Genomic DNA, 22,694 nt, shown 5'->3' with positions numbered 1-22,694 from the left:
AAGTGGGATGTGCAATAAGGTAGTGTGTTTCATTGTCGGAGAGTGGTCATTGTACTGAGGAGGAGGAGAAGGAGGAAGTGGGATGTGCAATAAGGTAGAGTGTGTTTCATTGTCGGAGGGTGGTCATTGTACTGAGGAGGAGGAGAAGGAGGAAGTGGGATGTGCAATAAGGTAGAGTGTGTTTCATTGACGGAGAGTGGTCATTGTACTGAGGAGGAGGAGAAGGAGGAAGTGGGATGTGCAATAAGGTAGAGTGTGTTTCATTGTCGGAGAGTGGTCATTGTACTGAGGAGGAGGAGAAGGAGGAAGTGGGATGTGCAATAAGGTAGAGTGTGTTTCATTGTCGGAGAGTGGTCATTGTACTGAGGAGGAGGAGAAGGAGGAAGTGGGATGTGCAATAAGGTAGAGTGTGTTTCATTGACGGAGAGTGGTCATTGTACTGAGGAAGAGGAGAAGGAGGAAGTGGGATGTGCAATAAGGTAGTGTGTTTCATTGTCGGAGAGTGGTCATTGTACTGAGGAGGAGGAGAAGGAGGAAGTGGGATGTGCAATAAGGTAGAGTGTGTTTCATTGTCGGAGAGTGGTCATTGTACTGAGGAGGAGGAGAAGGAGGAAGTGGGATGTGCAATAAGGTAGAGTGTGTTTCATTGTCGGAGAGTGGTCATTGTACTGAGGAGGAGGAGAAGGAGGAAGTGGGATGTGCAATAAGGTAGAGTGTGTTTCATTGACAGAGAGTGGCCATTGTACTGAGGAGGAGGAGAAGGAGGAAGTGGGATGTGCAATAAGGTAGAGTGTGTTTCATTGTCGGAGAGTGGTCATTGTACTGAGGAGGAGGAGAAGGAGGAAGCGGGATGTGCAATAAGGTAGAGTGTGTTTCATTGACGGAGAGTGGTCATTGTACTGAGGAGGAGGAGAAGGAGGAAGTGGGATGGACAGGGAGAAGTCCAGCTGACTTGCACAGGAAGGAGGAAAAAACTGCTGATGAGGAGACACAATGGCAGACAGGCGTAAAGAACATTAGGGTCAGTCGTGGCCATCTAGACTATAAATAACTTTTTATTGTGCATTTTCTCTCTGGCAGGGTCTGTGCTGTCTTCCCGCTTTCATTTAAGATGTTTCACAAGCATTTATCATTTAAGATATTTCTGCGGATCAATACTTGACCTTTTTTTTCAATCAGTCAATCAAGAAATGTCAACACAAGCAATGCCAAACTATTAATCGATTTTAAACTATTATACAAACATTGGGTCTGGTTCAAATGTAGAGATGAGGGTCTTTAACTTGACTTGCTGTTGTACTCTGTCTCAAAGTGTTAACATGTGTTCAATGTTTACCTTACCATTATTGGTATGTTGTCTATTACCATTGTTGGTATGTTATCTATTACTATTATGGCTATGTTGTCTATTACGATTATTGGTATGTAGTATATTACCATTATTGGTATGTAGTATATTACCATTGTTGCTAAAATGTCTATTACCATTATTGTTATGTGGTCTATTACCATTGTTGTTATGTTGTCTATTACCATTGTTGCTATGTTGTCTATTACCATTATTGCTAAAATGTCTATTACCATTATTGCTAAAATGTCTATTACCATTATTGTTATGTGGTCTATTACCATTGTTGTTATGTTGTCTATTACCATTGTTGCTATGTTGTCTATTACCATTATTGCTAAAATGTCTATTACCATTATTGCTAAAATGTCTATTACCATTATTGCTAAAATGTCTATTACCATTGTTGGTATGTTGTCTATTACCATTGTTGGTATTTTGTCAATTACCATTATTGCTATGTTGTCTATTACAATTGTTGTTATGTGGTCTATTACCATTATTGCTAAAATGTCTATTACCATTGTTGTTATGTTGTCTATTACCATTGTTGGTATGTTGTCTATTACCATTATTGCTAAAATGTCTATTACCATTATTGCTAAAATGTCTATTACCATTGTTGTTATGTTGTCTATTACCATTGTTGGTATGTTGTCTATTACCATTATTGCTAAAATGTCTATTACCATTATTGCTAAAATGTCTATTACCATTATTGCTAAAATGTCTATTACCATTGTTGGTATTTTGTCAATTACCATTATTGCTATGTTGTCTATTACAATTGTTGGTATTTTGTCAATTACCATTATTGCTATGTTGTCTATTACAATTGTTGTTATGTGGTCTATTACCATTATTGCTAAAATGTCTATTACCATTGTTGTTATGTTGTCTATTACCATTGTTGGTATGTTGTCTATTACCATTATTGCTAAAATGTCTATTACCATTATTGCTAAAATGTCTATTACCATTGTTGTTATGTTGTCTATTACCATTGTTGGTATGTTGTCTATTACCATTATTGCTAAAATGTCTATTACCATTATTGCTAAAATGTCTATTACCATTATTGCTAAAATGTCTATTACCATTGTTGGTATTTTGTCAATTACCATTATTGCTATGTTGTCTATTACAATTGTTGTTATGTGGTCTATTACCATTGTTGGTATGTTGTCTATTACCATTATTGCTAAAATGTCTATTACCATTATTGCTAAAATGTCTATTACCATTATTGCTAAAATGTCTATTACCATTGTTGGTATGTTGTCTATTACCATTATTGCTAAAATGTCTATTACCATTATTGCTAAAATGTCTATTACCATTATTGCTAAAATGTCTATTACCATTGTTGGTATGTTGTCTATTACCATTGTTGGTATGTTGTCTATTACCATTGTTGGTATTTTGTCAATTACCATTATTGCTATGTTGTCTATTACAATTGTTGTTATGTGGTCTATTACCATTATTGCTAAAATGTCTATTACCATTGTTGGTATATTCATTATTCCTACATTATTGATACTAATTATTGTTACAGTGTGATAATTATTGTTATGTGTGGTAATGCCACTGTGATACAACATTTGTATTATAATCCTTAAACAAAGTAACAGTCAAACTCAATGGAATAATCACTGAATGGAGAATTGGGGGTGGAATTAAATAAATTAACTTCTTCCCACTCCCTTTCAGGCAAAACTGGACAATCATGTATTACATACTGTACATTACCTTTTGCATTATATTAATTTAATATTATTATGTATTTTGAAGTAACATCCTGTTTTCCTGGAGAACCGGAAGCTGCTTTCTTACTTTGTTCTGCTTTTGATTTATGGCACTGTGTTTTGGCGTACAAAGTGTGCTTTTATTTTGAAGTAACATCCTGTCTTCTGGCGCAACTAAAAGCTGTGTTGTTCTGGTATTGATCTGTGTGGCCCTGCGATGAGGTGGCAACATGTCCAGGGTGTACACCACCTTCCGCCCGAATGCAGCTGAGGTAGGCTCAACAAAAATTTAAAAAGAAATTTAAAAGACTTTGAAATAAGATTTAAATTTGATTCTACAGATTTTCTAGATTTGCCAAAATAAATTTTTTGAATTTTAATCACAATAAGTTCGAAGAAATATCTAACAAGTATTCTTCGTCGAAAAAACAGAAGCTAAAATGAAGAATTAAATCAAAATGTATTTATTATTCTTTACAATAAAAAAAATACATTTACTTGAACATTGATTTATATTGTCGGGAAAAAAGAGGAAGGAATTTAAAAGGTAAACATGTATATGTGTTTAAAAATTCTAAAATCATTTTCAAGGTTGTATTTTTTCTGTAAAATTGTCTTTCTGGAAGTTATAAGAAGCAAAGTAAAAAAAAAAAAAAGAATTTATTTAAACAAGTGAAGACCAAGTCTTTAAAATATTTTCTTGGATTTTCAAATTCTATTTGAGTTTTGTCTCTTTTAGAATTAAAAATGTCCAGCAAAGCGAGACCAGCTTGCTAGTAAATAAATACAATTTAAAAAATAGAGGCAGCTCACTGGTAAGTGCTGCTATTTGAGCTATTTTTAGAACAGGCCAGCGGGCGACTCATCTGGTCCTTACGGGCGACCTGGTGCCCACGGGCACCACGTTGGTGACCCCTGATATAGCATATAGCAGTTAGCATTCCATGACCCACAATGCAATTCTGCCATGACCCTGCCTCGCCAAATTCTTATTGGTTGACGTGTGTGTGATGATTGCTGATATTTTCTTGGTCTCTTCCGCGAATGAGATAAATAATATTATTTGATATTTTACGGTAATGTGTTAATAATTTCACACATAAGTCGCCCCGGAGTATATGTCGCACCCCAAAGTATGAAAAAAACTGCGACTTATAGTCCGCAAAATACGGTAAATAAATAAATAAATAAATGAATGAAAGAAATGTCTCCGTCCGTAAGATCCATGATTGTTTCTCCCCTCCTCAAGCCAAGCGTCCGTCCTTCTGAGTGTCCTTCCCCAAGTGGTCTCCCGCTTCCTCTCTTCTGACCCACTTAATCTTTTGTGAACAGCGTCGCTCTAGCTTTGTTGCTCAATGTTCCCTCTGAATGGTTTTGGGGAGCGACATTGAGTAGCAGTTCTTGCACTTGTTTTTCAGGCATGTTCTTCTGCTCTGTCTCTCTCTCGCTCTCCCCCCTCTTCTCATCCTTCTCAACTTTCGCACCAAAAACAACAACATTTTATCTGCTCAAACCACCCACTGATTTCTCCATTTCTTCGACTCTCAGAACCGCAGGTGATTGTGGAGCAGGCGTCGGCAATCCATCTACATTGCGGCTCCCTTCGCAGAGCTTTTGTTGACACTCTAGTGGGGGATTCTATAATCTCTGACTGTCTATAAAGCCGTGAAAGTCTACGGGCTTAGTCCCGACTGGTGATTGGATGAGTGTGAGAAAGGCAAGGAAATGAGAGAGTGTGTGTGTGTGTGGTGGGAGAGATGTCTTATTGAATGTGTGCAACGCCATACTAATCATGAGTGTATACCCTCCCCAACAATCCCAGATGGGAAAAAACGGTATCATTTTGCATTCCTTTGCCTTTACTTCTGTGCATGAAAATCATGTTGAAAGAAATGAAAAAATTCTAAAAAAAAAAAATGTAACGTTAAAAGGCATTTTCCCAAACAAGCCCTCTGTTACGACTTGGAGTTGAGAAGCCCCAGATGCAGAGAGGAAGTTTCCAAAAATAACAGCTTTTATTTTGAAATAACTTTTGAACCTCCGGTATATATTTCACAAAAATATATACAACGTACGGAAAATAAATCCGAGGATAAACACTTAACTCAAAAAATCACTCCAAAAAATAAGGACGAATACGAAAATAACCTAACAAAAATAGAATATCAAGAAGAATGAACAAAAACAGGAGGAAAAATAAACTCTAATAATATATACAATTACAATATCTATGAATAAACAAAAAATCACTCAATCAATGAGGAAATAAAACTAAATTTGGAATAACAAAAAACTCACCAATTAGGTCGATGAAGGAAAACTAAGGACGCTCGAAGGAGGAAAAAAGTAAACTCCAAATTTCAGCAAAAAATAACTGCTATGATCAAAAATGAGGGAGAACAAGAAAAAACAGGAGCAAGGACATGGAGGACATCAAGGACATGGACGTGGACATGGAGGACATCAAGGACATAGACGTGGACATGGAGGACATCAAGGACATGGACGTGGACATGGAGGACATGGACGTGGACATGGAGGACATCAAGGACATGGACGTGGACATGGAGGACATCAAGGACATGGACGTGGACATGGAGGACATCAAGGACATGGACGTGGACATGGAGGACATCATGGACGTGGACATGGAGGACATCAAGGACATGGACGTGGACATGGAGGACATCAAGGACATGGACGTGGACATGGAGGACATCAAGGACATGGACGTGGACATGGAGGACATCAAGGACATGGACGTGGACATGGAGGACATCAAGGACATGGACATGGAGGACATCATGGACGTGGACATGGAGGACATCAAGGACATGGACGTGGACATGGAGGACATCAAGGACATGGACGTGGACATGGAGGACATCAAGGACATGGACGTGGACATGGAGGACATCAAGGACATGGACGTGGACATGGAGGACATCAAGGACATGGACGTGGACATGGAGGACATCAAGGACATGGACGTGGACATGGAGGACATCAAGGACATGGACGTGGACATGGAGGACATCAAGGACATGGACGTGGACATGGAGGACATCAAGGACATGGACGTGGACATGGAGGACATCAAGGACATGGACATGGACATGGAGGACATCAAGGACATGGACGTGGACATGGAGGACATCAAGGACATGGACGTGGACATGGAGGACATGAAGGACATGGACGTGGACATGAACATGGACACTAGAAGGCACGATAGACGAGACCATCTGGCAAAGGACAAACGGAGAAGTGAGCTTAAATAGGACATGAGAGTGATGGAGAACAGGTGGAAACAATCAGGAATCAAGGATGACGTCAGACTGGTGACACAAGAGGAAGGACCCGTGATCTGAAACAAGAGGGTAGCTTTTCAAAATAAAATACATAGATCACAAGTCAGAAAAACAAACAAGACTTCCCTCACCTTCAGCATTTTCTCAAAAGTAGCGCTGTCAATTGATTATTTTTTTAAATTAGACTAATCACACTTTTGGATTTGGATAGTGCTGTCCCGATACCAATATTTTAAATAAATGATAAATGGGTTGTACTTGTATAGCGCTTTTCTACCTTCAAGGTACTCAAAGCGCTTTGACACTACTTCCACATTAACCCATTCACACACACATTCACACACTGATGGAGGGAGCTGCCATGCAAGGGTCTCAAAAAATCTTTTCTCGTAATATCTCCTAATAGTGCACCTTTTTTTCCTGAACATTATCATAACCTAATTATCGGAAGATAATTAGGTTAAGATTTTGGTACCGGTACCAAAATTATTTCCATACTTTTCGGTACTTTTCTAAAGAAAGGGGACCACAAAAAAATGCATTATTGGCTTTATTTCAACAAAAAATCTTAGGGTTCATTAAACATATGTTTCTTATTGCAAGTTTGTCCTTAAATAAAATAGGGATCATACAAGACAACTTGTCTTTTACGAGTAAGTAAACAAATAAAAGCTCCTAATTTAGTCTGCTGACATATGCAGTCACATATTGTGTCGTTTATCATTCTATTATGTTGTCAACATTATGAAGTATAAGTGGTAGAAAATGAATTTTTAATCCACTTGTTCATGTACTGTTAATATCTGCTTACTTTCTCTTTTAACATGTTCTATCTACACTTCTGTTCAAATGTAATCATCACTTATTCTTTCGTTGTTTGATACTTGATATTAGTTTTGGATGATACCACAAATTTGGGTATCAATCTGATACCAAGTAGTTACAGGATCATACATTGATCATATTCAAAGTCCTTATGTGTCCAGGGACATATTTCCTGAGTTTATAAACATAATAAACATTTAAAAAAAAATTAAAGACGATGTTGTGATGCCAAATTTTTTTCGACCTAATCATAGTAGTATCGACAAGATACGTTACTGTACTTGGTATCTGTCAGGTTCGTCCCTGACAGTTTGGTTAAGCTTTAGTTTTTCCTCTGTGACTTTGTTTCCTGTCAGCGCTTTTAAATTGGTTATTTCCTGTTTTTCTCCCTGAGCGCTGTTTCCCCTCAGCTGCGGCTGATTGACACCGGCCACACCTGGTGTCAATCAGCCGGCTGGTATTTGAACCTGTTTTGTCCTCCAGTCAGATGCTGGGTTATTGTCGTTACCACTACCTGTCAATGTTATTAATACTTATGGTTGTAGTTGTGTCTACTTCTGTTCACTCATACTTCCTTCGTGTCACAGTAAGTGTTTTTGTTTCTAGTCCACAGTTAGCCATTGTGCTAGTTTTTGTTCATAGCCAAGTTTGTTCTCCGCCTTTTGTTTGTTCTTGTTTTAGTGTTCAATTAAATCATGTTTTCCTGCACAATGCCTGCCGCCATCTCTGCATCTCGGGGTTTGTCCCCAACTCAAAGTGACAGTATCATTACAGTGGATGTTAGGTTTGGATCTACCAATAGCGTTTGTTTGCATTTTGACGGCGGTGAGCTACAGTGTGTAGTAAAGCCTGTTTAGATATTCCTCGTCATACAGGGATGATAGCTGTAAAAAAAAACTTACGCTAGCATAATTTAAAGTAGATAAGGCAATTCCTGAAAGAATTGCGTGTGAATGCTCCAGTGCTGATGAAATGTACGAATAGTTTGAATGTTGAAGAGCTGTCACTCAACTGAAATGCTAAGGGAATGTAAGATTAATGTAGAAAAGGTTTGAATGTTGAAATCGTTTAAGTGCTTAAATAGTTTGAATGTTGAAATGGTTTGAATGTTGGAAAGCCGACGCTAAACTGAAATACTAGTGGAATGTACAAATGGTTTGGAAAGTTGAACTAGAAGGTTGAAATGATTTAAGAGGTGAAGAGCAGAAGCTGTTCTGAAACGTAGTAAGAATCTTGTTATAGTTAGCAAGTCAGCATAGTTCAAGAGGTTAAAAAGTACCATCGATATATTTTAGTTGTAAATGTTTCACATTCGCTAAAATGCTGGCATAAAACCTCAGCATGCGATAATGTGAACAGTTAACAAACTTGTAACATGGCGCTAAGTAGTGATTATTATTCGTATTATTAGGTTAAAAAGTGAGAAAATAGCTCAAACGTTGACATGCTAACATTAACACGGTAACAAGGAAACAGCTAGCATACCTATAAATCCCATCTGGGTTTATTTTGATTTAAAATGAGCCATTAAGCACAACTATCGGAGTCTCTTCACTCATATGATCTCATATATATCCCTGCCCACTGGGTGTGAGTCTTCTTTGCCCTTTTGTGGGTTCTTCCCAGGATGTTGTAGTCGTAATGATTTGTGCAGTCCTTTGAGACATTTGTGATTTGTGATTTGTGATTTTGGGGCTATATAAATAGTGCCATCTCCGGGTTGGGGAGGAGACCATGCCCCAAGTGGAGGAGTTCAAGTACCTAGGAGTCTTGTTCACGAGTGAGGGAAGAGTGGATCGGGAGATCGACAGGCGGATCGGTGCGGCGTCTTCAGTAATGCGGACGTTGTACCGGTCCGTTGTGGTGAAGAAGGAGCTGAGCCGGAAGGCAAAGCTCTCAATTTACCGGTCGATCTACGTTCCCATCCTCACCTATGGTCATGAGCTTTGGGTCATGACCGAAAGGATAAGATCACGGGTACAAGCGGCCGAAATGAGTTTCCTCCGCCGTGTGGCGGGGCTCTCCCTTAGAGATAGGGTGAGAAGCTCTGCCATCCGGGAGGAACTCAAAGTAAAGCCGCTGCTCCTTCACATCGAGAGGAGCCAGATGAGGTGGTTCGGGCATCTGGTCAGGATGCCACCCGAACGCCTCCCTAGGGAGGTGTTTAGGGCACGTCCAACCGGTAGGAGGCCACGGGGAAGACCCAGGACACGTTGGGAAGACTATGTCTCCCGGCTGGCCTGGGAACGCCTCGGGATCCCCCGGGAAGAGCTAGACGAAGTGGCTGGGGAGAGGGAAGTCTGGGTTTCCCTGCTTAGGCTGTTGCCCCCGCGACCCGACCTCGGATAAGCGGAAGATAATGGATGGAATGGATGGATGGCTATATAAATAAACATTGATTGATTGATATTTGCACTAACGTATGCATTGACCTGATCATTAACTGTGGCCCAACCCGCACCCCCTTCCAGATAACTACCCACGGTTATGATTAAGGAGCATTTTACGTTTAAAATAAATGTTTTATTATTAATCTGCCGATATACCTGAGTAATGTGATACATTTTTCTGAATAATCACATGAGTTAACTCTGTATTTACGACCGCCTTTCTCGAATAGCGCTAGCCATACTATTATTATCAACACACTATTGCACAGCCAGACTAGCTGGCATCCGTCACACATGCACACCTCAGTTCTGTTTGTCGGGATATCTTATTTTAATTCGGGATGTTGGATGCCGCCGATTCCAAGACCGAGTGAGATTGGCCGATACCAACACCGTTATGATCAGATTTATAACTTGTACATTTTTAAATGTATCTATGATTGATTGATTGAAACTTTTATTAGTAGATTGCACAGTACAGTACATTTTCCCTACAATTGACTACTAAATGGTAACACCCCAATAAGTTTTCCAACTTGTTTCAGTCGGGTTCCACGTAAAAAAAAGGGGAATGGTAATGAGTGCGATTGATAGTATAACAATACCAACGTGATATTCAAAATTGTTCTTCATTCTCTTTTATCACATACAATAGTTTGAGCAAAACAAAGTCAATCGTGCAGAATAACTGAACAAAATCAAAAACTACAATCTACTACTGATTTAAATCCTTACTTTTTTGTTCTCATCGTCCTCCGGTGTCCAGAGAATTACTCCCCAAGGGTGTAAACATTAATAAGAACAGCAAAAAAATACCTTGAGAAAATAAATATATTAATTTATGAATTTGATCAATTACTACTGTTGGTATCTACACCAGCAGTTTATAGGTCGACTCACCTTTCTCTTACGGGTGGTGTACTGATTGTGACGATGCTGACTCACCATTAGTTGTTGTTATGTTATCCTCTGTCTAACTGTCTTTATTGCACGTGTTCATTTCCTATTATTATCTGTTTACTTTCTGCTTTAACGCTTCTCCAATCTAGCGTCGCACTTATTTATCGGTGATTTTTAAAGCTAGCCTTGCAGTTAGGTTAGCTATTAGCATGCCTGCTACCAGCTTGTGTAACATGCAAAGCCTCGTCCTCCATTTAAAATGGTACTTGTTAATGTTACTTAAAGGTACATAAGTATCATCACAAAAGTATTTTCTTTTTTTTTTTGCATTGTAATTTGTAATAATCGGCTCGTCCTAGGTGGCTAGCAATGGTGCTATTGGGAGTCATTTATTTTGCCTCTAAATCAATCTAAAACAGCGCCAACAATACTCCATTTACACCTTGTGACCTGAAAATGAACCAAGTAATAGAAATATTGTTATTATAAGCATTTACGCAGACTATTTCAAGCCAGGCCGTGATCACAGAGCGCCAACTGGCAGCTCCAGTGTTGACATACTGAGCTGCTGCTTGTGATTGCCTGTTAGCTCGGGAAATTTAATTCTAGATTATAAATCATGCTTCTTACCTTCAAAATCAAGAGGTATCATAAGAGATTGAGGACATGATGACAGAGATGTAGAAGAGATACAAATTGAGAACACTGATGCAGAAGATGAGACACAAGAGCCAGCAGAGAAAACAGATGGGATGATTTTCATTTCTACTTGATGGTTAATTAAGACTATTATTAGGAGACTAGTGTGCAGGGAGCGCTGATACAGGTGAGAACATCAATCTTAAGGTATAAATTGACGTTAAAACAGGTCAAATTGGTGTTAAAAAAAGGCTTATTTTTTCCCCCGAAGGCACTCTTGTAATTTTCTGAAACTTGGCAGCTTTGTAGACATAAAAAGGTTGTAAGACATAAACAAAACAATTGGTCATCTGGGACTTTTAACTAAGACCCGTAGATGGCGAGAAAGCACACAAAAAGTCCAAATTTGTTGCATTGGCTTTTTTTTTTTTTTTTACCCTTCGCAAGGATTATGATTAATTCTTCATCTAAACGACAGGAGTTGAACATCCCATCAGTCGGCATCCTAGTGGGAACAGATACTGTACAGTAAGCGATTGTTTCATTATGTTTGTTGTCTTTCATGAAGTCTGCCATGACCAGTAGTGTTGATGTTGTCGAAGGAAAAAGTGAACGTTGTGATGCGTCTCTGAAATAATACACCGCCGTATGCTTAAAATGATGAAAATATGTGAATATTACATATTATTATAAAAGTGCCTGTTACTACATTACACATATACTTACAGCGTGAATATAAAACGTTGATGGAGGTGTTTGGATGTTTTTAGAGTGTTCCATAGGCGGAAAATAGTGACTCTCATAGGCTCCATTGTTAGCTTTTATTTCCAATTATTTACGAGTTAGAATACTTAAAAAACAAAAAAGAAAACCATATGTGTGCATATCTCACATAAGGATTGTGAATGATAAGCAAATTCCAAAAAAGTGAAGTTCCTTTAAGATAATAAGTAATACAGCTTTTTGCCGTAACGGAGGGGTTTTTTATTAACTTAGAGGAGCAGCTGCATACTGAGTATGGAGACACATAATGCTAGTCTTTTTGCAGCCGGGGGACTAAAAATGAATACGGTGTTAGCAAAAGGGCATCAGTTTTTGTGGTCGGCTTTAAAAGGCATTAATCAGAGATGACAAACAAACACTTTTTCTGGAAAATGGTCTGATCGTCACATCCATAGTTGTATCAGGTACAGTTAAAAATGTATTCATACTTTTGAAAATGTTATAGGCTGTGTTATGTTTGACGTCTACAGACTATGTTTCTTTGGTGTCAGAAGGGGCTAGATGCTTGTTTTTATGTAAAGGTTGCTGACCTCTATTCTAGAAGTACAAGAAAACATAGTTTTGTGTGTGTAATTAAAACAAGCAGAACAGAAACAAGTAGCAGTACACAGTCAAAGGCATATTCTAGGGCAAAGAAGAAGAAGGGGATAGAAACCAAGATGTTAGCCAAAAAAGAGGAAGATTAAAGGGTAAAGGGAGTTGTAGCATCGCCTAGTTTTGCTGTTTCTTGTTGTTTCACTTCAGTATCAAAACAACTGGTGCATGTCTGATTGGACACTTCAAGGAAGGCTTCTTCAGTCCCAACACAAACCACTCTTGCACATTAGGAGAAGTACATTACTTTGAATTGCTGACGTTATTGTTTCCCGGGACATTTTATGGGCTTAAATCAATAATATGAGAGACAAATGGAATCCAAATCCCACATCAAGACTCTAATGATGATCCACGTATTTCATCTGCTTTCAGGTCAAGAGTGAAGGACCCAAGCTGGTGCCATTCTTCAAGGCAACCTGTGTTTATTTTGTCCTGTGGTTGCCAACCTCAAGTCCATCCTGGTTTAGCGCACTTATCAAATGTCTGCCCATATTTTGCCTGTGGGTGTTTCTCCTGGCGCACGGCTTCAGCTTCCTGGGGGCTCGCGCCAGTGCCCGCAAGATCCTGGCCGGCCTCATCTTTTCTGCTCTGGGCGACGCCTTCCTCATTTGGCAGGAGCAAGGCTACTTTGTCCACGGTAAGAAGAAATGCTACAAGTTGAGTTGCGCAGCTGGAAATTAGATGCGTGCGTTTAAAAACGACAAATTCAATTACGACAAGTGTAACTCAGATTGGCTCTTATCTTAACGGTGCCGATTCAATTGTGCCTTGGAAAGCACAGAAATCCATTAGAGGTTTTGAAGAAAGGACCTTGAAGTTGAATAGATACTACTACTGTTTTTACACTTCAAACTTGACTTTTACAGTTTGGCCCTGAAAGAGGTACAGTCACCTTTAAAGGAGAACTGACATTTTTTCGTTCACAATCATCATGAGAGACCTTCTGACATGTAAAAATTAACTCGTTCTAAATGGCCCGCAATGCAGTTAATTGGAGAAGTTAATTCTACTTCTAAATCACGTTAAAGGCCTACTGAAAGCCACTACTAGCCACCACGCAGTCTGATAGTTTATATATCAAAGATGAAATATTAACATTGCAACACATGACAATACGGCCGCTTTACTTTACTAAATTGCAATTTTAAATTTCCCGCGAAGTGTCCTGTTGAAAACGTCGCGGAATGCTGACGTGTACGCGTGACCTCACGGACTGTTAGGAAATATTAGCGCTGCACACACACACAGCTAAAAGTCGTCTGCTTTAACCGCATAATTACACAGTATTTTGGACATCTGTGTTGCTGAATCTTTTGCAATTTGTTCAATTAATAATGGAGAAGTCAAAGTAGAAAAATGGAGTTGGAAAGCTTTAGCCTTTAGCCACACAAACACACAGTGATTCCTTGTTTAAAATTCCCGGAGGTGAAACTTTCCTATGGATCAGAGCGGTCAAGCGAACATGGTACCAGACCAGCAGTTTTCGGTGAGAAAATTGTGGTAAAAAGTCGCCACTTACCGGAGATCAGCTGAGCTTGTGCCGTCCCTACAGCTGCCGTCGACTTCCATTAGACACTGGCCTCAACACACCCGTGGACACACCCTTCCGACTATCAGGTACTATTAAACTCACTAAAACACTAGCAACACAATAGAAAGATAAGGGATTTCCCAGAATTATCCTAGTAAATGTGTCTAAAAACATCTGAATCCGTACCAATGCAATCCCGTTTTTTTTTTTTAACTTGATTTTTTTCTATATATTTTTTTTCTAGTCCGTCGCTATCAATATCCTCAAACACGAATCTTTCATCCTCGCTCAAATTAATGGGGTAATTGTCGTTTTCTCGTTCCGAATAGCTCTTTTTGTTGAAGGCTCCCGTTAAAAACAATGTGAGGATGTGAGGAGCCGTCAACGGGTGACGTCATCGTCTGCGACTTCCAATAAAGGCGGGGCTTTTCTGTTAGCGACCAAAAATTGAATACTTTATCGTGGATGTTGTCTACTAAATCCTTTCAGCAAAAATATGGCAATATCGCGAAATGATCAAGTATGACACAGAATGGACCTGCTATCCCCGTTTAAATAAGAAAATCCAATTTCATTATGCCTTTAAACCTTTACCACATATAGAGATATCCTATGGCATAACAAAGTTATCACAAAATTTGTTTGGAGGTACCAATGGGTAAGAAAAGTCCTGTTTGCATATTACGACCTTGTAGCTAATATCCCCTGCGACCACGAAAGGGATAAGCGGTAAAAAATGGATGGATGGATGGAACCCTTTAAGTCCATTTCTTCATTTCAATCGTCAAAAGTTATGAAAGGGAACTAGTCATATAACTACTAGCTCCTAGTAACCTATAGCCTACCATTTTTGCCTTTTGTAAATGAATTCACTAAAATACAAGAAAAGATCAAATATGTGTGTTTATTGGAGTACATTTAGGGGTCAACTGACTGCACAAGTAAACGTCTTACAGGATTGCTGGTATCAGAGTTTATAGCAGAGATTTTCGACGCCAGCCGATATCATCAAATACCGTATTTCCTTGAATTGCCGCAGGGCATATAGTACGCGCCTGCCTTGAATTACTGCCGGGTCAAACTCGCTTCCCAAAAATAACTAACGCATGCTTACTATTACCGCCTGGTCAAACTCATGACGTCACGAGTGAAACTTCCCCTGTCATCATTTTCAAACTGGAGGAGGCTGATTTCAATACCGGTAATTTGAAATCGCACAAAGGGAAGAAGATTAAGAGCTATTCAGTAGGATTTAAGGTCCAAACTTACATCACACTCAAATTTTTACTGCATACCTTTAGTAAGTGCCGGAGTGAGAAGAGGATTTAAAATAATTAGCGCATGCTTACTTTTACCGCATGCCTTTGGTAAGCGAAGGAGTGAGAAGAGGTTTTAAATTAATTAGCGCCCCGGTGGCAATTCAAGGAAATACGGTACTTCTTTTTGCTGATATCTGAGTGATATTCAAGGATTGAAGGGACTTTATCGTCATACCAGCACACATGAGATGGCACACATTATGTACCTGAGGTATGTACAAAATCATGTAAATGGAATAGCACATAAATAGATCAATATTGCATTGGGACACCACAAATACGTTATCTCTACTGGAAAAAGCATATGCAACTTCTAACTGTCAGGTTCAAACACTGATGACATCTATTAAACAGACAAGAAGCAAGGAATCATGCAGCGACAGAGTTAAATTTAGCTCATGAGGAGAACGCATGGAGCTGCACACTTAGTCCCAGTCTCGTCCTACGCTCTAAGGTACAGCTCCCGCATCTCTCTATTTATTCAGGAGATCCCCAGTAGACGTCTCTGAGGCCACATCTAAAAGGAGTGTTCACATATATCATGCAAAGCAGGTCCAGTAAGCACAATACATGACGGAATGTGCTGGGGGCTTTGTGATTTCGCCTTGTCTCTGCTTCGTCTACGTGCTGTCGTCTTATCTGCGTTAAGGTCCTTGAAGTCCTTGGCTGTTAGCGGGCTAAATTAAAGATAACATCTGCAGCTGAGGCCAACCCTCAGACAAGAAGTTTGTCCTTGCACAGATAGAAAAAGTACAGCTTGAGCACAATAACTAATCAATCAATCAATCAATGTTTATTTATATAGCCCCAAATCACAAATGTCTCAAAGGACTGCACAAATCATTACGACTACAACATCCTCGGAAGAACCCACAAAAGGGCAAGGAAAACTCACACCCAGTGGGCAGGGAGAATTCACATCCAGTGGGACGCCAGTGACAATGATGACTATGAGAAACCTTGGAGAGGACCTCAGATGTGGGCAAACCCCCCCTCTAGGGGACCGAAAGCAATGGATGTCGAGCGGGTCTAACATGATGCTGCGAAAGTTCAATCCATAGTGGCTCCAACACAGCCGCGAGAGTTCAGTTCAAAGCGGATCCAAGACAGCAGCGAGAGTCCCGTCCACAGGAAACCATCTCAAGCGGAGGCGGATCAGCAGTGTAGAGATGTCCCCAATCGATACAGGCGAGCGGTCCATCCTGGGTCCCGACGAGCGGTCCATCCTGGGTCTCGACTCTGGACAGCCAGTACTTCATCCATGGTCATCGGACCGGACCCCCTCCACAAGGGAGGAGGGGACATAGGAGAAAGAAAAGAAGTGGCAGATCAACTGGTCTAAGAAGGAGGTCTATTTAAAGGCTAGAGTATACAAATGAGTTTTAAGGTGAGACTTAAATGCTTCTACTGAGGTAGCATCTGGAACTGTTACCGGGAGGGCATTCCAGAGTACTGGAGCCCGAACGGAAAATGCTCTATAGCCCGCAGACTTTTTTTGGGCTTTGGGAATCACTAATAAGCCGGAGTTCTTTGAAGGCAGATTTCTTGCCGGGACATATGGTACAATACAATCGGCAAGATAGGATGGAGCTAGACCGTGTAGTATTTTATACGTAAGTAGTAAAACCTTAAAGTCACGTCTTAAGTGCACAGGAAGCCAGTGCAGGTGAGCCAGTATAGGTATATATGTATATATATATGTATATAAAGGTATATACAGTATAGGTATATATGTATGTATATATGTATATAAAGGTATATACAGTATAGGTATATATGTATGTATATATGTATATAAAGGTATATACAGTATAGGTATATATGTATGTATATATGTATATAAAGGTATATACAGTACAGGTATATATGTATGTATATATGTATATAAAGGTATATACAGTATAGGTATATATGTATATAAAGGTATATACAGTACAGGCGTAATATGATCAAACTTTCTTGTTCTTGTCAAAAGTCTAGCAGCCGCATTTTGTACCAACTGTAATCTTTTAATGCTAGACATGGGGAGACCCCAAAATAATACGTTACAGTAATCGAGACGAGACGTAACAAACGCATGGATAATGATCTCAGCGTCTTTAGTGGACAAAATGGAGCGAATTTTAGCGATATTACGGAGATGAAGAAGGCCGTTTTAGTAACGCTTTTAATGTGTGCCTCAAAGGAGAGAGTTGGGTGGAAGATAATACCCAGATAACTATAGCAACGGACTTTAAGCATATTTAAATTGTGTGAGAACTTACACATAATTATTCTAACACTAACGTTTCTGAGGCCAACGATCAACGATCGAATTAGAACTAGAGCATTTAGACAGGGACGTCACATACATGTTTGAAAATGGAAGAGACCGATTTATTTAGGAAATGTGATAATGCAGTGCATGTACATTTACTGACCGTGCCCATGTGCCACTTGATTTCATTTTGTGCTATTTATGTAGGTGATGGCGCTATCACCTTCCCTCTTACACACTAGGCGGTGGAAATACAAGACGGATGAGGGCTTACCACTCCTAACAGTGCCAGTGTTGGCTAAAAGTGAAGTCTTCACTCTTAGCAATCTAATCCCGACGCAAGGGACGCAACAAAAAACAAAAAAACAAAACTTAATACAATGATTTAAACGCCAACTACTTCTTCCTGGCTGCAGCTTAAACGAGCGAGTTGGAAGTTGGCCGGCCGGTGCCAGCAATCAGGAACTAATGGTGGGCGTAGTGAATGCAGCAGACAACAAAACACAGTTACTGCACTCCACAAGAAGCCTGCAGGTCACAGTAATATTGATGCATTTGTAGATTTACGAAGTAGGCTGAAATTCTCGATTGAAGACTGACTTCTGCAGTATTGCTGACACAAGAGGTTCTTTCACACTTGGACTCTTGGGTCTGGTTGGTTTTCCTCCGTGTTGTGTGAGCAATCAAACTCAAATGTGGCCTCATCAAATGCACCTACACCTACAAAAGACGAGAGAAGAGTCAAAATAGTCTAAGCTTTTGGTAGAATGTGTGCATGTATTCCTCCAGTGGGTCTTGTTTTACAAAACTCAAAATCAGTGAAGTTCAATCAATCAATCAATGTTTATTTATATAGCCCCAAATCACAAATGTCTCAAAGGACTGCACAAATCATTACGACTACAACATCCTCGGAAGAACCCACAAAAGGGCAAGGAAAACTCACACCCAGTGGGCAGGGAGAATTCACATCCAGTGGGACGCCACTGACAATGCTGACTATGAGAAACCTTGGAGAGGACCTCAGATGTGGGCAACCCCCCCCCCCCTCTAGGAGACCGAAAGCAATGGATGTGGAGCGGGTCTAACATGATACTGTGAAAGTTCAATCCATAGTGACTCCAACACAGCCGCGAGAGTTCAGTTCAAAGTGGATCCAAGACTGCAGCGAGAGTCCCGTCCACAGGAAACCATCTCAAGCGGAGGGGGATCAGCAGCGTAGAGATGTCCCCAACCGATACACATGCGAGCGGTCCATCCTGGGTCCCGACAAGCGGTCCATCCTGGGTCTCGACTCTGGACAGCCAGTACTTCATCCATGGTTATCGGACCGGACCCCTCCACAAGGGAGGGGGGGACATAGGAGAAAGAAAAGAAGCGGCAGATCAACTGGTCCAAAAGGAGGTCTATTTAAAGGCTGGAGTATACAGATGAGTTTTAAGGTGAGACTTAAATGCTTCTACTGAGGTAGCATCTTGAACTGTTACCGGGAGGGCATTCCAGAGTACTGGAGCCCGAACGGAAAACGCTCTATAGCCCGCAGACTTTTTTTGGGCTTTGGGAATCACTAACAAGCCGGAGTCCTTTGAACGCAGATTTCTTGCCGGGACATATGGTACAATACAATCGGCAAGATAGGATGGAGCTAGACCGTGTAGTATTTTATACGTAAGTAGTAAAACCTTAAAGTCACATCTTAAGTGCACAGGAAGCCAGTGCAGGTGAGCCAGTATAGGTATATATGTATGTATATATGTATATAAAGGTATATACAGTATAGGTATATATGTATGTATATATGTATATAAAGGTATATACAGTATAGGTATATATGTATGTATATATGTATATAAAGGTATATACAGTACAGGCGTAATGTGATCAAACTTTCTTGTTCTTGTCAAAAGTCTAGCAGCCGCATTTTGTACCAACTGTAATCTTTTAATGCTAGACATGGGGAGACCCGAAAATAATACGTTACAGTAATCGAGACGTAACAAACGCATGGATAATGATCTCAGCGTCTTTAGTGGACAGAATGGAGCGAATTTGAGCGATATTACGGAGATGAAAGAAGGCCGTTTTAGTAACGCTTTTAATGTGTGACTCAAAGGAGAGAGTTGGGTGGAAGATAATACCCAGATTCTTTACCGAGTCACCTTGTTTAATTGTTTGGTTGTCAAATGTTAGAGTTGTATTATTAAATAGAGGTCGGTGTCTAGCAGGACCGATAATCAGCATTTCCGTTTTTTGGGCGTTGAGTTGCAAAAAGTTAGCGGACATCCATTGTTTAATTTCATTAAGACACGCCTCCAGCTGACTACAATCCGGCGTGTTGGTCAGCTTTAGGGGCATGTAGAGTTGGGTGTCATCACCATAGCAGTGAAAGCTAATACCGTATTTGCATATGATGTAACCTAGCGGCAGCATGTAGATGCTGAAGAGTGCAGGGCCAAGGACCGAACCCTGGGGAACTCCACACGTTACCTTAACGTAGTCCGAGGTCACATTGTTATGGGAGACGCACTGCATCCTATCAGTAAGATAAGAGTTAAACCATGACAGGGCTGAGTTTGACATACCAATTCGTGTTTTGATACGCTCTAATAAAATATTATGATCAACAGTATAGAAAGCAGCACTAAGATCGAGGAGCAGCAACATCGATGACGCATCAGAGTCCACCGTTAGCAATAGATCATTAGTCATTTTTGCGAGGGCTGTCTCCGTGGAGTGATTAGCCCTGAAACCGGATTGAAAGGTTTCACATAGATTGTTGGACGCTAAGTGTTCATTTAGCTGCTCTGCAACAATTTTTTCGAGGATTTTCGAAATAAAGGGAAGGTGAGACACCGGTCGGTAGTTTACCATGAGGTCAGGATCGAGTTTAGGTCTTTTAAGGAGAGGATGAATAACCGCTTTTTTGAATGCTAGGGGAACAGTGCCCGAGGAAAGTGATAAGTTTATAATATTTAGCACTGATGGACCTAATAATACAAAAAGCTTCTTGATAAGTTTCCCAATCCTTCTAATGTTATTTCATCAAAACGAGAGAAACTATTTTGGATATTTGCAGTATCCGCCGTATATACAATCGTGTCAGTGTTAATAGAACCCCGTTGTAGCTGGGACGCATTGTCTTTAATCTCCTTTCTAATAAGTTCAATTTTCTTACTAAAGAATTGCATAAAGTCATCAGCTGAGTGGGTGGAGCTACTGGAAGGAGTCCCTTGTTGGGTTAGCGATGCTACCGTACTAAACAAAATTTTTGGATCGTTTTTATTAATGCGGATGAGATTTGAGTAATATTTAGCTTTAGCTAAGGTAAGCATGCGTTTATAAGTTATTAAACCATCACTCCATGCTTGATGGTGCACCTCAAGTTTAGTCGTGCGCCATTTGCGTTCCAGCTTTCTACATAATAATTTCTGAGCTCTAGTTTCTTCTGTAAACCATGGCGTACGCCTTTTTGGAGCCTTTTTTAACTTCAGCGGTGCTATACTATCAATGGTTTCGCGCAGGGCGTTATTAAAGTTGTTAGTGAGGTTATCAATAGAGCCCACATACTTTGGGAATGGTGCCATTACCGAGGGCAGTAGGTCAGCAAGAGTCGTCGTTGTGGCAGCATTAATGTTGCGGCTGCTAGAGCAGTTTTTATTATTATTAGCTTGCCGGACATGAGTCTGAACTTCGAATTTTATAAGGTAATGATCGGACATTACTTTGGTATACGGGAGTATCATAACTTTGGAAACGGGGATACCTCTGACAAGCACTAGGTCTATCGTATTACCGCTGCGATGCGTCGGTTCATTTATTATTTGTGTAAGACCACAGCTATCAATTATAGTCTGGAGCGCCACGCACGGTGGGTCCAATGGGGTATTCATATGGATATTAAAGTCCCTCATTATAATTATATTATCGGCGTGCGTCACTAGATCAGCAACAAACTCTGGGGATTCACTTATAAAGTCCGAATATGGCCCTGGGGTGCGGTAGATAACGGCCAGACACAGAGGCAGAGGTGTGGCAGACTTCATAGAAAGCACCTCAAAAGATTTATATTTATTATTTAAGTTAGGACTAAAGTTAAAGTTTTCGTTGTATATTAGTGCGACCCCCCCCTCCCCTTTTAAGGGGACGGGCAATATGCGCATTCGTATAGTTAGGGGGGGATGCCTCATTTATCGCAAAAAAGTCGTCTGGTTTAAGCCAGGTTTCGCTAAGACCGATGACGTTAAGGTTGTTGTCTCTAATGACCTCATTAATTAATAACGTTTTGGGAGACAAAGATCTGATGTTTAGAAAGCCCATATTATAGGTAGTGGGCTGTTTTAAGGAGTTGTTGATAAAATTATCCGTAGTAGCAATATTAATAATGTTGCGTTTATTATGCGCAGTGTACTTAAAATAATTACGACCATATCTAGGAATTGATATGACGGGAATTTTCAGATTGTCTACTTGGCGCTGCGATAAACTGAACGCATCATAATTTGCCACCTCAGTAGAACGCATGTCTAACTCTGACGTAGTCATAGACATAGCAGAAAAAACATTTTGTGAGTTGTGTATTATTCTACGAAAATTGCTATGTGTACAGGGATCATCCAGCCTGGCGCTGGCTAGTTCTAACTTAACTGTTAGAACTAAACACAACGTGCCAACTTTTGTTGGCACGTTGTGTAAATCATAAATAACAACAGAATACATCCATCCATCCATTTTCTACCTCTGCAAATCCTGTTCAACCTATATTCAATTGAATAGACTGCAAAAACAAAATATTTAACGTTTGAACTGGTAAACTTTGTTATTTTTTGCAGATATTAGCTCATTTGGAATTTGATGCCCTGCGATGAGGTGGCGACTTGTCCAGGGTGTACACCGCCTTCCGCCCGATTGTAGCTGAGATAGGCGCCAGCACCCCCCGCGACCCCACAAGGGAATAAGCGGTAGAAAATGGATGGATTTGATGCCAGCAACATGTTTAAAAAAAGCTGGCACAATAGGCAAAAAAGACTGAGAAAGTTGCAGAATGCT

The 22,694-nt window shown here is 40.1% G+C and overlaps 1 protein-coding gene across 1 annotated transcript in view; it reads left to right on the top strand.

Annotated features, from left to right (window-relative positions):
* The window catches only part of LOC133563493 (lysoplasmalogenase TMEM86A-like), a 54,602-nt gene that overhangs the window by 17,461 nt on the left and 14,447 nt on the right, over positions 1 to 22,694 (top strand). Inside the window, exon 2 of the mRNA XM_061917652.1 lies at positions 12,914 to 13,178. Coding sequence (XP_061773636.1) covers positions 12,914 to 13,178 — 265 coding nt within the window. The remainder of the gene's footprint in view (positions 1 to 12,913; positions 13,179 to 22,694) is intronic.

Source organism: Nerophis ophidion, linkage group LG12 (genome assembly GCF_033978795.1).
Source record: "Nerophis ophidion isolate RoL-2023_Sa linkage group LG12, RoL_Noph_v1.0, whole genome shotgun sequence".
Taxonomy (NCBI): domain Eukaryota; kingdom Metazoa; phylum Chordata; class Actinopteri; order Syngnathiformes; family Syngnathidae; genus Nerophis; species Nerophis ophidion.
This window is presented reverse-complemented; position numbering and strand designations above follow the sequence as displayed.